This window comes from Pleuronectes platessa, chromosome 5, assembly GCF_947347685.1.
Source record: "Pleuronectes platessa chromosome 5, fPlePla1.1, whole genome shotgun sequence".
Classification (NCBI taxonomy): Eukaryota; Metazoa; Chordata; class Actinopteri; order Pleuronectiformes; family Pleuronectidae; genus Pleuronectes; species Pleuronectes platessa.
In genome coordinates, this window is record NC_070630.1 from 2,448,938 (window position 1) to 2,465,249 (window position 16,312).

Genomic DNA, 16,312 nt, shown 5'->3' on the forward strand with positions numbered 1-16,312 from the left:
ATGGTGTTGCTCAGAAATGTTTAATTTCCTAATTTTCTCGTTAGGGCTCCAAGGCTGAAATATGTGAGACCAGCACCTACTGAAGCAACTCAGTTCAGTCAGCATCCATTTCACAAATATCCTGTTGTCTAAGATGAAAGTATCATTGGCCTTACCTTTGGAGTGCGGCTTCAGGGTAAACTTTGGGACCTTGAACCAGGAGGAAGACTCTCTTTCTTCAGACTCTGCACATTTGCTGTCCACCTCACTCCAAACACGGACTTTGGTCGAGCTGAAGTCCGCGGCGGAGCCACCAGGAGACTCCGAGCTGTCCCTGTCCAGCATTTCTGTTCTGGCATGAGATGTCACCACTTCCTTTGAAAACACACTTGTTTCAGTGTCTCCCTCCCCAGCAGCCATCTTTCCATATGGACTGGTGAACTCCACCTTTGGGAGTTTGATTTTACCAGTGATTGTTCCTTTGTCATCCTTGTGAGGACTTGCAGCGTCTTCACCATTGAGACTAGAACTTGAACCGTCTCCCTTGAGATTGACATCCAGTGACCCAGATTTTCCAGGAGAAAATGACACTTTGGACATTTTTACCTTCCCTCCCTTTGACTTTTCCTCTCTCCACCCCTCTCTCTCTGTGCTCGCAGCGGCTGATTTATCTTTTGTCTTCCCAAAGGTTGGCTTCATTTTGATTTTGGGTAACTTCACTTTGACGTCCTCTGTATCGATCTCAGCTGTTGTCGCCCCCTGCAGGAGCCCTGTGCAAGTAGCAGGTTCATCTGTTTGAGAAGGATTTACCAAAACAAAAACAGCTTTCTTTACTTTGGGCATTTTAGGGCCCTTATACTGAACTTCTGGCCCATAGATTCTTCTCTCAGGGGAGGAAATGGAGGGTAATGCGACACCAAACTTTGGGATTTTTATTTTCTTTCCTTTTTCTGTTTTATCAACATCTTCATCTTGTGATGTACCAATATCAAAATCTATGTCTGGAATCCTGGGGACTTTGATTTCTGCACTCAGTGATGACAGTTCAAACGCTCCCCCTGTTTCTAGGTTGGCTGAACCTTGTCTGGTTCTCATACTAACACCTGGTACTGTAACCTCTGGCACGGAGATGTTCATACGATCTTTGCCCTCTTTATGTCCATTGTGAGCTTCAACTTCAACTTCACACTCAAGTCCTTCTTTGACCTTGCGTCCGCGCTCCTTCTCTGTCAGATCTTTGCCAGTTTTCTTTTTTGCCATTCCAATCTTGAATTTTGTTCCTTTGACTTTAGGCCCTTTAACTTTGCTGCTGGTTCCTGCTGTGTTGATGTCCAGGTCAGGAAGTTCAACTTTTTTCCTGTCCGTTTTATCCCCTCCTCTATGGAGTCCTATATCAAGCTCTAAGTCTCCTTTTGGAATTTTGATATCTATTGTTGGCATTTTGAGTTTAAGACCTTTGTGCTCTCCTTCAACATGCAAATCAACTTCCCCCGAGTCATTTTTAGGTTTACTAGAGTTCGCACCAATTTCTACATCTATCGACGAGACTGGTGGTAATAGAATTTTCCCTCCAGCCTCAACAGTTGGCATTGACACTTGTTGCCCTTTAGATTTGTCTCCCTCTATCTCCATGTCCACCTCTGCCCCTTCAATTTTGCCAATTTTTCCTTTGGGCAGTGAAATATCAACTGAGGGAATTTTCAAATGTGGCATTTTGAATTTTCCTCCTCCGTTACCTCCCCCAAACTCAACTTCTGGACCCCCAATCTTTCCTTTGGGAAGTGACATATCAACAGACGGCATGTCGAGATGTGGCATCTTGAATTTTCCACCCTCTCCTTTGAGCTCCACCTCTGGACCTTCAATCTTTCCTTTGGACAGAGAGAGGTCAATAATTGGCATTTTCATATGAGGCATTTTGAACTTTCCTCCGGTACCTCCCTCCAGGTCAACGTCTGCACCTTTAATCTTCCCTTTAGGCAGGGACAGGTCAACATTTGGCATTTTCATATGAGGCATTTTGAATTTTCCTCCGGTACCTTCCTCCAGTTCAACTTCTGGACCTTCAATCTTTCCTTTAGGCAGGGAGAGGTCAACATTTGGCATTTTCATATGAGGCATTTCGAATTTTCCTCTGGTGCCTCCCTCCAGGTCAACTTCTGGACCTTCAATCTTTCCTTTGGGAAGTGAAAGATCAACAGAGGGCATGCTGAGATGGGGCATCTTGAGTTCTCCTCCGGTACCTCCCTCCATTTCAACTTCTGGACCTTCAATCTTTCCTTTGGGCAGAGAGAGGTCAATATTTGGCATTTTCATATGAGGCATTTTGAATTTTCTTCCGGTGCCTCCCTCCATTTCGACTTCTGGACCTTCAATCTTTCCTTTGGGCAGAGAGAGGTCAATATTTGGCATTTTTATATGAGGCATTTTGAACCTTCCTCCAGAACCTCCCTCCAGGTCAACTTCTGGACCTTCAATCTTTCCTTTGGGAAGGGAAATATCAACAGAGGGCATGCTGAGATGGGGCATCTTGAGTTCTCCTCCTGTACCTCCCTCCATTTCAACTTCTGGACCTTCAATCTTTCCTTTGGGCAGAGAGAGGTCAATATTTGGCATTTTCATATGAGGCATTTTGAATTTTCTTCCGGTGCCTCCCTCCATTTCGACTTCTGGACCTTCAATCTTTCCTTTGGGAAGTGAAATATCAACAGAGGGCATGCTGAGATGGGGCATCTTGAGTTCTCCTCCTGTACCTCCCTCCATTTCAACTTCTGGACCTTCAATCTTTCCTTTGGGCAGAGAGAGGTCAATATTTGGCATTTTCATATGAGGCATTTTGAATTTTCTTCCGGTGCCTCCCTCCATTTCGACTTCTGGACCTTCAATCTTTCCTTTGGGAAGTGAAATATCAACTGAGGGCATGCTGAAATGGGGCATCTTGAATTTTCCTCCGGAACCTCCCTCCAGTTCCACTTCTCGACCTTCAATCTTTCCTTTGGGCAGAGAGAGGTCAATATTTGGCATTTTCATATGAGGCATTTTGAACTTTCCTCCGGTTCCTCCCTCCATTTCGACTTCTGGACCTTCAATCTTTCCTTTGGGCAGAGAGAGTTCAATATTTGGCATTTTTATATGAGGCATTTTGAACCTTCCTCCAGAACCTCCCTCCAGGTCAACTTCTGGACCTTCAATCTTTCCTTTGGGAAGTGAAATATCAACAGAGGGCATGCTGAGATGGGGCATCTTGAGTTCTCCTCCTGTACCTCCCTCCATTTCAACTTCTGGACCTTCAATCTTTCCTTTCGGAAGTGAAATATCAACTGAGGGCATGCTGAAATGGGGCATCTTGAATTTTCCTCCGGAACCTCCCTCCATTTCCACTTCTCGACCTTCAATCTTTCCTTTGGGCAGAGAGAGGTCAATATTTGGCATTTTCATATGAGGCATTTTGAACTTTCCTCCGGTTCCTCCCTCCAGTTCAACTTCAGGACCTTCAATCTTTCCTTTGGGCAGAGAGAGGTCAATATTTGGCATTTTTATATGAGGCATTTTGAACCTTCCTCCAGAACCTCCCTCCAGGTCAACTTCTGGACCTTCAATCTTTCCTTTGGGAAGTGAAATATCAACAGAGGGCATGCTGAGATGGGGCATCTTGAGTTCTCCTCCTGCACCTCCCTCCATTTCAACTTCTGGACCTTCAATCTTTCCTTTGGGCAGAGAGAGGTCAATATTTGGCATTTTCATATGAGGCATTTTGAATTTTCTTCCGGTGCCTCCCTCCATTTCGACTTCTGGACCTTCAATCTTTCCTTTGGGAAGTGAAATATCAACTGAGGGCATGCTGAAATGGGGCATCTTGAATTTTCCTCCGGACCCTCCCTCCATTTCCACTTCTGGACCTTCAATCTTTCCTTTGGGCAGGGACAGGTCAATATTTGGCATTTTCATATGAGGCATTTTGAACTTTCCTCCAGTCCCTCCCTCCAGTTCAACTTCTGGACCTTCAATCTTGCCTTTGGGAAGTGAAATATCAACAGAGGGCATGCTGAAATGGGGCATCTTGAATTTTCCTCCGGAACCTCCCTCCATTTCAACTTCTGGACCTTCAATTTTTCCTTTGGGTAGGGAGAGATCAATATTTGGCATTTTCATATGAGGCATTTTGAACTTTCCTCCGGTCCCTCCCTCCAGTTCACCTTCAGGACCTTCAATCTTTCCTTTAGGCAGAGAGAGGTCAACATTTGGCATTTTCATATGAGGCATTTTGAATTTTCCTCCGGTACTTCCCTCCAGTTCAACTTCTGGACCTTCAATCTTTCCTTTGGGCAGAGAGAGGTCAATATTTGGCATTTTCACATGAGGCATTTTGAACTTTCCTCCGGTGCCTCCCTCCATTTCAACTTCTGGACCTTCAATCTTCCCTTTAGGCAGAGAGAGGTCAACATTTGGCATTTTCATATGAGGCATTTTGAACTTTCCTCCGGTACCTCCCTCCAGTTCAACTTCTGGACCTTCAATCTTTCCTTTGGGAAGTGAAATATCAACAGAGGGCATGCTGAAATGGGGCATCTTGAATTTTCCTCCGGAACCTCCCTCCATTTCCACTTCTGGACCTTCAATCTTTCCTTTGGGTAGGGAGAGGTCAATATTTGGCATTTTCATATGAGGCATTTTGAGCTTTCCTCCGGTCCCTCCCTCCAGGTCAACTTCAGGACCTTCAATCTTTCTTTTAGGCAGAGAGAGGTCAACAGAGGGCATGCTGAAATTGGGCATCTTGAATTTTCCTCCGGAACCTCCCTCCATTTCAACTTCTGGACCTTCAATCTTTCCTTTGGGCAGGGAGAGGTCAATATTTGGCATTTTCATATGAGGCATTTTGAACTTTCCTCCGGTGCCTCCCTCCAGTTCAACTTCAGGACCTTCAATCTTTCCTTTGGGCAGAGAGAGGTCAATATTTGGCATTTTCATATGAGGCATTTTGAACTTTCCTCCGGTTCCTCCCTCCAGTTCAACTTCTGGACCTTCAATCTTTCCTTTGGGAAGTGAAATATCAACAGAGGGCATGCTGAAATGGGGCATCTTGAATTTTCCTCCGGAACCTCCCTCCATTTCAACTTCTGGACCTTCAATTTTTCCTTTGGGTAGGGAGAGATCAATATTTGGCATTTTCATATGAGGCATTTTGAACTTTCCTCCGGTCCCTCCCTCCAGTTCACCTTCAGGACCTTCAATCTTTCCTTTAGGCAGAGAGAGGTCAACATTTGGCATTTTCATATGAGGCATTTTGAACTTTCCTCCGGTACCTCCCTCCAGTTCAACTTCTGGACCTTCAATCTTTCCTTTGGGAAGTGAAATATCAACAGAGGGCATGCTGAAATGGGGCATCTTGAATTTTCCTCCGGAACCTCCCTCCATTTCCACTTCTGGACCTTCAATCTTTCCTTTGGGTAGGGAGAGGTCAATATTTGGCATTTTCATATGAGGCATTTTGAGCTTTCCTCCGGTCCCTCCCTCCAGGTCAACTTCAGGACCTTCAATCTTTCTTTTAGGCAGAGAGAGGTCAACAGAGGGCATGCTGAAATTGGGCATCTTGAATTTTCCTCCGGAACCTCCCTCCATTTCAACTTCTGGACCTTCAATCTTTCCTTTGGGCAGGGAGAGGTCAATATTTGGCATTTTCATATGAGGCATTTTGAACTTTCCTCCGGTCCTTCCCTCCAGTTCAACTTCAGGACCTTCAATCTTTCCTTTGGGCAGAGAGAGGTCAATATTTGGCATTTTCATATGAGGCATTTTGAACTTTCCTCCGGTTCCTCCCTCCAGTTCAACTTCTGGACCTTCAATCTTTCCTTTGGGAAGTGAAATATCAACAGAGGGCATGCTGAGATGGGGCATCTTGAGTTCTCCTCCTGTACCTCCCTCCATTTCAACTTCTGGACCTTCAATCTTTCCTTTGGGCAGAGAGAGGTCAATATTTGGCATTTTCATATGAGGCATTTTGAATTTTCTTCCGGTGCCTCCCTCCATTTCGACTTCTGGACCTTCAATCTTTCCTTTGGGAAGTGAAATATCAACTGAGGGCATGCTAAAATGGGGCATCTTGAATTTTCCTCCGGAACCTCCCTCCATTTCAACTTCTGGACCTTCAATTTTTCCTTTGGGTAGGGACAAGTCAATATTTGGCATTTTCAGATGAGGCATTTTGAACTTTCCTCCGGTCCCTCCCTCCAGTTCACCTTCAGGACCTTCAATCTTTCCTTTAGGCAGAGAGAGGTCAACATTTGGCATTTTCATATGAGGCATTTTGAATTTTCCTCCGGTACTTCCCTCCAGTTCAACTTCTGGACCTTCAATCTTTCCTTTGGGTAGAGAGAGGTCAATATTTGGCATTTTCACATGAGGCATTTTGAACTTTCCTCCGGTGCCTCCCTCCATTTCAACTTCTGGACCTTCAATCTTCCCTTTAGGCAGAGAGAGGTCAACATTTGGCATTTTCATATGAGGCATTTTGAACTTTCCTCCGGTACTTCCCTCCAGTTCAACTTCTGGACCTTCAATCTTTCCTTTGGGAAGTGAAATATCAACAGAGGGCATGCTGAAATGGGGCATCTTGAATTTTCCTCCGGAACCTCCCTCCATTTCCACTTCTGGACCTTCAATCTTTCCTTTGGGTAGGGAGAGGTCAATATTTGGCATTTTCATATGAGGCATTTTGAGCTTTCCTCCGGTCCCTCCCTCCAGGTCAACTTCAGGACCTTCAATCTTTCCTTTAGGCAGAGAGAGGTCAACAGAGGGCATGCTGAAATTGGGCATCTTGAATTTTCCTCCGGAACCTCCCTCCATTTCAACTTCTGGACCTTCAATCTTTCCTTTGGGCAGGGAGAGGTCAATATTTGGCATTTTCATATGAGGCATTTTGAACTTTCCTCCGGTCCTTCCCTCCAGTTCAACTTCAGGACCTTCAATCTTTCCTTTGGGCAGAGATAGGTCAACATTTGGCATTTTCATATGAGGCATTTTGAATTTTCCTCCTGTACCTCCCTCCATTTCAAATTCTGGACCTTCAATCTTCCCTTTAGGCAGAGAGAGGTCAATATTTGGCATTTTCACATGAGGCATTTTGAATTTTCCTCCGGTACCTCCCTCCAGTTCAACTTCTGGACCTTCAATCTTTCCTTTGGGAAGTGAAATATCAACAGAGGGCATGCTGAAATTGGGCATCTTGAATTTTCCTCCGGAACCTCCCTCCATTTCAACTTCTGGACCTTCAATCTTTCCTTTGGGCAAGGAGAGGTCAATATTTGGCATTTTCATATGAGGCATTTTGAACTTTCCTCCGGTACCTCCCTCCAGTTCAACTTCTGGACCTTCAATCTTTCCTTTGGGCAGGGAGAGGTCAATATTTGGCATTTTCACATGAGGCATTTTGAATTTTCCTCCGGTACCTCCCTCCATTTCAACTTCTGGACCTTCAATCTTTCCTTTGGGCAAGGAGAGGTCAATATTTGGCATTTTCATATGAGGCATTTTGAATTTTCCTCCGGTACCTCCCTCCAGTTCAACTTCTGGACCTTCAATCTTTCCTTTGGGAAGTGAAATATCAACAGAAGGTATGCTGAGATGGGGCATCTTGAATTTTCCTCCTGTGCCTCCCTCCATTTCAACTTCTGGACCTTCAATCTTTCCTTTTGGCAGAGAGAGGTCAACATCTGGCATAGTTATGTGAGGCATTTTGAACTTTCCTTCACCTGCTTTTAATTCCACTTCTGGTATTTCGATCTTTTGGGACTTTCCTTTTGGCAGGGATAGATCCAGGTCTATTTTTGGAATGGAAACGTTAACAATCGGCATTTTGGGAATTTTAAGGTTTCCTTCATAACCTTTGATATCAGCCTCTGTAACATCAACTTCTGCTTTGGGGAGAAGAACCTCAGTCTCTGGAGTTTTAGCTGCTGGTAGCGACATCTCAATGGAGGGCATCTTGACCTTGGCCTTAGCTCCAAGGTCACCTTGTGGCTTCCCCAAATCTTTTTCCCTGGAGCCAAATCCTGGCATGGAGAATTTGGGTAATTTGATAGTGACATCAGGTGCATGGAAGCCCCCTTTTCCTTCAACTTCTGCCTCCAGTTTTGCATCAACTTTTCCCTCTGGAAGTCGACCCTTTGGTGACGATAATTTAAACTTCGGGAATTTTACTTTGTATTTTGATTTATCATCTGGGCTCTCAAATTTGATTTCTGGTTTTGGAATATCAATTTGACCTTTTTTAGCTCTAACATCCACATCAGGACAAGACACAGAGACATCTGTATCTTTTTTGGATATTCCAAATGAGGGCATTTTGATTTTAGTTTTCTTCACCTTGACCTTTCCATCCCCATCAAAGTCTACTGATGGTGCTCTTATCTCTCCTTCCACATGTGGTGGGACGAGGGAAACATCTGCCTTAGGGCCTTTCCCTGATATCTCTAATTCACCACTCTTGGACTTTGCACCAAACTTGGGAAAAGAAAAACTGGGCATTTTGAGGGAGACATCTGGTAAATCAAAGCTGATCCCTGATGAAGGCCGTCCTCCCTCTGCTTTCAGAAGCTCCACTTCCACATCGTCCCCTTTGGGTTTTTTAAGACCAAAGTCTAAATCCACCTTTGGAGCTTTGATGTCAACTGTTGGTAATTTGACTGAGGGAAGTTTTAGTGCTGCACCTGGAACTTCAACACCACCTGTCTCAATGTCTGCACCCTTAACCTTCAACTTGGCTGGTTTTATGACCATATCTCCCGATGCATCAGGACCACTGGTGTCCATTTTAAGACTAATGTCTTTTGTACCAGAAGGGAGGCTGGGGTCAAAATCAAACTTTGGGAGATTTATTTTTGGCCCTTCAATCTTTCCCTTTCCAGATGGTCCATGAATGTTGAAATCACCTTCCAAGTTTCCCAGTGGAACAGATATGTCAACAGCTGGTATTGCTGGCATCTTTCCTCCCTTGACCTCAGGTCCTTCCAGTTTGACACTTCCTTCTGGCAGTGAAATGTCTGCTTTTCCTTTAGGAAGTGAAAGGTCGATGTCTGGCATGTGGATTTTTCCCCCTTTAAGTGCAGGACCTTCTATGTGGCCCTCTGGTCCTTTAGCTTTCATTTTAGGGAGAGAGATATCAATAGAGGGCATATGGAACTTGCCTTCTTTACCAGCATGTCCTCCAATATCAACTTCTCCTTCTGCTTTTCCTTTGGGGAGTGAAATATCAATGTCTGGCATCTCAATCTTCCCTCCCTTCATGTCTGGGCCTTTTATTTTGACATCTTCTTCTGGAAGACTAACTTTTGGTAGAGACATATCAAATTTTGGCATTTTAAACTTGCCACCCTTCATCTCAGGGCCCTCAACACCAAAGTCACCCTCAACTTTTCCTTTAGGGAGTGTAATGTCAACAGTTTGCATGTTAAACTTCCCTCCTTTAACATCGGGACCCTCAAGACTGATATTTACCTCTGGAGACTTAATCTGAGGCAGTGACATGTCCCCTTTGACTTCAGGTCCTTGAATATCTACTCCCTTTGCTTTGATTTTAGGAAGAGAGATATCGACTGAGGGCATGTGAAACTTGCCTCCTTTGCCACTGTGCCCATCACTGTCAATATCCATATCCAGCTTTCCCTTTGGAAGTGAGATATCAACTGTTGGCATTTCTATTTTTCCTCTTATGTCTGGTCCTTCCACATTGGCATCGACCTTTGGAAGACTCACTTTTGGTAAAGAAACATCAAATTTTGGCATTTTGAATTTGCCCCCTTTCATCTCAGGGCCTTCAACCTTTATGTCACCTTCAGCTTTTCCTTTGGGGAGTGTAATATCTATGTCTGGCATCTTAATCTTCCCTCCCTTGACGTCTGGGCCTTTTACTTTGACATCACCTTCTGGGAGACTCACTTTGGGTAAAGACACATCAAATCTTGGCAATTTAAACTTGCCACCCTTCACTTCAGGGCTTTCAAAATTGATTTCTCCCCCTTTTATCCTAGGGGCGTCAACGTTTAAGTCACCCTCAACTTTTCCTTCTGGAAATGAAACGTCACCTTTAAGTTCAGGTCCCTCAATATCAACACCAGCTCCCTTTGATTTGATTTTAGGAAGAGAGATATTAATTGAGGGCATGTGAAACTTGCCCCCTTTGTCACCATCTCCCTCGATTTCAACCTCTCCCTTTACTTTTCCTTCAGGAAGTGAAATGTCAATGTTTGGCATTTTAAAATTCCCTTTAACATCAGGTCCTTCCAGTTTGGCACTTCCCTCTGGCAGGGTCATCTTTGGAAGTGATACATTAAATTTGGGCATTTTCAATTTGCCTCCTTTTACCTCAGGGCCCTCCAGGCTGAGGTCAGCATCAACCTTTCCTTTAGGAAGTGAAAGGTCGATGTCTGGCATTTGAACTTTTCCCCCTTTAATTTCGGGACCTTCTATGTGGACCTCTGGTCCCTTAGCTTTCATTTTAGGGAGAGAGATATCAATAGAGGGCATATGGAACTTGCCTCCTTTACCACCATGTCCTCCAATATCAATTTCTCCTTCTGCTTTTCCTTTGGGGAGTGAAATATCAATGTCTGGCATCTCAATCTTCCCTCCCTTCATGTCTGGGCCTTTTATTTTGACATCTCCTTCTGGGAGACTAACTTTTGGTAGAGACACATCAAATTTTGGCATTTTAAACTTGCCACCCTTCACCTCAGGGCCCTCGACACCAAAGTCACCCTCAACTTTTCCTTTAGGGAGTTTGATGTCACCAGTTGGCAAGTTAAACTTCCCTCCTTTAACATCAGGACCCTCAAGACTGATTTCTACCTCTGGAGACTTAATCTGAGGCAGTGACATGTCCCCTTTGATTTCAGGTCCTTGAATATCGACTCCCTTTGCTTTGATTTTAGGAAGAGAGATATCGACTGAGGGCATGTGAAACTTGCCTCCTTTGCCACTGTGCCCATCACTGTCAATATCCACATCCAGCTTTCCCTTTGGAAGTGAGATATCAACTGTTGGCATTTCAATTTTTCCTTTCATGTCTGGTCCCTCAACATTGGTATCGACCTTTGGAAGATTGACTTTTGGTAAAGAAACATCAAATTTTGGCATTTTGAATTTGCCCCCTTTCATCTCAGGGTCTTTAGGCTTTATGTCACCTTCAGCTTTCCCTTTTGGAAGTGTTATATCAATGTCTGGCATCTCAATCCTTCTGCCCTTGGTGTCCGGCCCTTTGAATTTGACATCACCCTCAGGAAAATTTACTTTTGGTAATGAAATATCAAATTTTGGCATCTTCACCTTACCCCCTTTCCCTCCAGGACCTTCAAAATGTACGTCACCTGTGACATTTCCTTTAGGAAATCCAATATCACAGGATGGTATTTCAATATTACCATCTTTTCCAGAGTGAATGTCAATATCAATATCTCCCTGTGCTTTACCTTTGGGAAGGTCTATGTTGATTTTTGGCATTTCAAATTTTCCACCTTTTACTTTTGGACCTTGAAAATTCACATCACCCTCAGGGATTTTGACTGCAGGTACGGTGACATCTACAGATGGCAGGTTGAACTTGCCACCTTTTCCTTCACCTTTGACATTGATATCACCTTCAAATGTTCCTGGAGGGGGGGAAATGTCAATAGTTGGCATTTTAATTTCCCCACGTTTGAGTTCTGGACACTCAATGTTGATGTCTCCTCGCTTTGATTTCATTTTAGGAAGAGAAACATTGATTGAGGGCATTTGAAAATGTCCTGCTTTACCTCTAGTTTTAATGGCAGCCTCTGCTTTTCCTTTTGGGATGGAGATATCAGCTGAGGGTCCCTCAAGGCCAATATTTCCTTCAGGCAACTTCCCTTTTGGTAGAGATACATCAAATGAAGGCATCTTAAATTTGCCTCCTTTTCCAGAAGGTATTTCCATATCTATCTTTCCACTAATCTCAGTCCCCCTTAGGTCTAAATCTGCCTCTGGTGACTTCACCTTAAACTGTGGACCTTCAATGTCAATGTCACCTCCCTGGGACTTGATCTGGGGTAGTGACACATCAAGAGAAGGCATCTGGATATTTCCTCCTTTAAAATCAGGACCTTGGACTTTCACCTCCCCCGGTGGGGACTTCATGGCAGGAAGAGCGATGTCCAGTGATGGCATGTTGAACTTTGCTCCCCCTTTGACTTCAGACCCTTCAATGTCGACCTCTCCTTTTGTTTTTATCTTTGGGAGTGAGATGTCAAAAGTCTGCATCTTGAACTTGGCTCCGCCACCACCGCTGCCCTCGAGCTCCATGTTGCCCTCTACGTTTCCCTTGGGAAGCGACAAGTCAACATTTGGAAGTTCGGGGCCTTCTAGCTTTACTTCTCCTTCGGGTAGCTTAATTTTTGGGAGAGAACTGTCCACAGAGGGCATGCTAAGTTTGCCTCCTTTTAATTTACCACCATCAATGTTCCCACCTCCCTCTAGGTTTCCTTGGGGGACTGAGATATCAACAGTGGGCATGTTTATCTTTCCCCCTTTAACTTTAGGTCCCTGCAAAACAACCTCACCCTCAGGGAATTTCATTTTTGGAAGATCTACATTAAACGAAGGCATTTTAAACTTGCCTCCCTTTCCGTCTACGTCAACCTCACCTTTGGATTTACCTTTCGGTAAAGAAAGGTCCACTGATGGTGCCTCGATTTCCCCCCCTTTGAACTTAAGTCCTTGCAAGTCAACCTCAGCTCCAGATGTCCCCATCTTAGGGAGTCTGACATCAAGTGAGGGCATTTTGAATTTTCCTCCTTTCTCAGCATGTCCTTCGACTTTTATGTCTCCAGAAATGTTGCCTTTAGGCAGAGACACATCCACTTCAGGTGTGACCAATCCAAATTTATGTCCTTTCACGTCACTGCCAACAATGTTGACGTCCAACTCCCCTGTCTTCACTTTAGGGAGAGATATGTCTAATGATGGTATATTAAATGTTCCTTCTCCTTCAATATTGGTTGTTCCGGCTTTGCCTTTGGGAAGGGTCAAGTCTACTTTGGGCAACTTGTAGCCTCCTTCAACCTTTTGTCCTTTTATATTTTCGTCTCCTTTTGGTGACTTCATATTTGGGAGAGAAATGTCAAAACTAGGCATTTTGAACTTCCCATCACCACCAACAAAATAGTCCATATCCACATCTTCACCCTCCGTTTTCACCTTTGGTGGAGAGATGTCAACAGAAGGTAGATTGAATTTCACTCCACCCTCTGGACATTCCATATCCACATCAGGTGATCCCATCTTGGGTAATGAGATATCAACCTGTGGCATGGAGATTTTGGGCCCTTTGAAAGTGCCCTCCACCTCATCGGGCATTCTCCGTCCGGTGTCCAATTCCAACTCAGTATCCAGCATTGAGATGTCAACAGTTGGCATTTTGATTGTGGTCTTCCCGGCTCCTTTATACTCTGGGAGTGAGACGTCAATGTCGGACTTTCCCTTCACTTTCGGTAAAGAAATATCAACAGAAGGAATTTGAATAGATGCAGCTTTTCCTGAGAGGTCACCCTCCAACTGAGCTGCCGGGAGACCAATCCCCCCCGCTCCTCTGATTCCTACTTTTGGAGGTGTTACGTCAACAGTGGGCATTTTCACCCCTCCAGGTTTGATCTTGATGTCACCATCTATTTCATCTGAATGACGTGAGAGTCTAACTTTGGCTAATTTCAATTTTGGCATTCTGAGCTTTGCATCTCCTTTTCCTTCAGCTACATCGCTTCCTCCCTTGATGTTGATTTTTGGAGCTTTGATATCTGCCTCTCCCTTCACTGTGGGCAAAGAGGCCTCAGCCGAAGAGGGAGCAAACTCCACGTCCGGCACATTAAACTTGAGCGCTTCCATGTCTCTATTACCAGACAAGCTGAAGTCCACTGCTGGTGGCTGTATGTTCACACCCGGCGGCTTCAGCTCCAAAGATCCAGTTTCCAAAGCTGAGCCAGACTTTGTGTGTTTGCTCTTTGGAAAGGTGATTCCAAATTTGTATCCCTTTTCTTTGGTTTTCACTTTGGCTCCAGGAATCTCAGATGGAGAAGTATTTCCCTCAATCCGTTCTGTTTCCACTTTTCCTCCCTTTGATTTCATATGAGGAAACCTGGAAGAAGGGTTTAATGAAAGGGAAAGAAAGAGAAATACATTGAAAACATACTTATCAGATTATCATGTGTTTGAAATGCAGCTCTTCAGATTGCATTTGCTGTAACTGCGACCGTTTGACACGGAAAACAAACACAATCAAGTCCAACCTGATCCTCCTCTTTGCCTTGGCTCCGGCTGCTGCTCCTTCTGCCTCCACCTTCACACTCCTCCTCTGTTTGAATTTGGGGAGAGAGAACTCCACGTCCACATCACTCATCTCCAGCCGGGGGGGCGTTTCCTCTATCACTAGCTCCTCCCTGCGCTTCTCTTTCAGCCTCTTCAGACCAAAGCGACCTCCTCTTTTCTTCTTGGCCTTGAACGGCTTGGTGCCCTTCACACTCTGAAATACACACAGTGTGTGTTAGGCCTTTCTGTTGTATACCTTAAGTTGCGACTAAAATCTAAAGTTATATAAAAAGTCTTTTAATTAGCTAGTCTGAATGTACCTTGTTTAAAATCCCACCTTTTAGTTTGAATATATACCAAATGTAAATACAGTTTATATTTGATTACCATTTTGGCCATCTTGGCTTTGGGACCTTTGACCTCCACGCTGGGAACTCGAGGCTGCACGCTGACCTCTGCCCCGGGGATGGTCCTCTGCAGCTGGAAGCTGACCTTGTACGGCTCCGCACACTGAAGGATCTTCAGCGCATCTTCGTACTTGACGTTGTCGAAGTAGACCTTGGCGCTCAGCAGCTGGTCCCCTTCACACGGAGAACATCAAGGGTTAATGACTCTGGAGTTCGAGGCTGTCAAAGTGATTTATGAACCTTCAAAAAAATCTAAAATCAATCTGATATGTATTTCATCTCCTCTTCATCTCAAGGGCAGTTGATATCCATGGAACGACAACTGGAAAACAACCAAATTTAGAGCCCAGAAGTCGAAAGTGGAATATTCACTCCCCTGGTGGTCACAGGGAAGAACTGCAGCAGTAGTACTAATACAACTGATCAATACAAGACGATTGTGGGATGATTTTAAATAGCGTCAACACCTGTATCGGTAAAACAAACTATTTCTTGTGCTTTTATTGTCAAGTCTCATCTCTGGATGTTTGTCTTTACTGCCCTCCTGTGGTCATTGCATGCAACTTCAACTTGACTCATAAGAATCTTATATTTACAAATCCCCTCTCTCACTGTTTTGTCATTTTACTATAAGTCAATTCATGTTTATACTTCTTTCAAATCGTTATTTCACATCTATTACAATATTTTCCAATTAAAGGAATTTCCAACCTTCATAAATATAATAAAGTTTTTCTCATTGGGTTAAAATTTCAATGTATACATTTAACATAGTATAATTTGCCGGTTCACATCAGTTTTGGATAGTGTTCATGTTAAAGCACTTTGTGAAGAGCATAGTGAGATGAATCCGAGGTTCTTGCAGGCACCTTGTTGCAGACTGAGATGTTTGGCAGCTGGAGAGTCCTTGAGGACGTCTTTGACAAAGATCCCTCGCTCTCCTCCGCCGGTCACGCTGTAGCCGCTGGCGCCGGCCTCCGCCTCCGTCTCCACCACGATGAGCATGGAGCTGGAGGCCTCATCCACGCTCTGAAACACAGACACAACTCATCAGCCAAATCAAGACTTTGTGCAAGACCGAGATCTTTATCTGGGATTTGTTTGGTCCTCATTATTAATGGTGGTTAGTTTGGGCTGTGGCTGAATTACAGTAAAACAGTTGTAACAGTAATAAGTTGGTTGAAACCCTCAGCTTTCCACATATTGAAGCGGAATAACAAATCATCGACTGACAGTATAATGTTCAACTCACGTTGCAATTTACTGCAGCAGAATATCTTCTGCATCGTTTTAAACTCAAGCTTTTAAGGACATTTTCTTAATCTAGATTCCAATAGAAAAAACAAACTGGAGATTGAAGCCTGTTTGTCTGAATGATAAGTAAAACAACGAATATTTTTCATTCTTGTATTTATATTTATCAGTTGAATTTATTAAAACTGTTATAAATCATGTAAATGAATCCCTTTATCCACTACAGTATCACGGAGGCAGGTCACTCTATTGTTGGACTACATCCACTTATCAAAGCACTAAGGAAATAACTTGTAGATGATAATTAAACTACTGATTCACCACTAATATCAATGAACCAACCAAAGACCTGAGCCTGAAAA

The 16,312-nt window shown here is 44.0% G+C and overlaps 1 protein-coding gene across 4 annotated transcripts in view; it reads right to left on the reverse strand.

The window, feature by feature from the left end:
- The window catches only part of prx (periaxin), a 30,173-nt gene that overhangs the window by 2,414 nt on the left and 11,447 nt on the right, over positions 1-16,312 (reverse strand). For 2 of the 4 annotated variants that reach the window (XM_053421952.1, XM_053421956.1), the window contains exons 5-8: positions 15,566-15,725; positions 14,677-14,870; positions 14,271-14,503; positions 156-14,119 (exon numbers count right to left, since the gene is read on the reverse strand). In XM_053421952.1, coding sequence (XP_053277927.1) covers positions 156-14,119; positions 14,271-14,503; positions 14,677-14,870; positions 15,566-15,725 — 14,551 coding nt within the window. The remainder of the gene's footprint in view (positions 1-155; positions 14,120-14,270; positions 14,504-14,676; positions 14,871-15,565; positions 15,726-16,312) is intronic. The other 2 variants (XM_053421954.1, XM_053421955.1) reach the window with 2 other exon arrangements.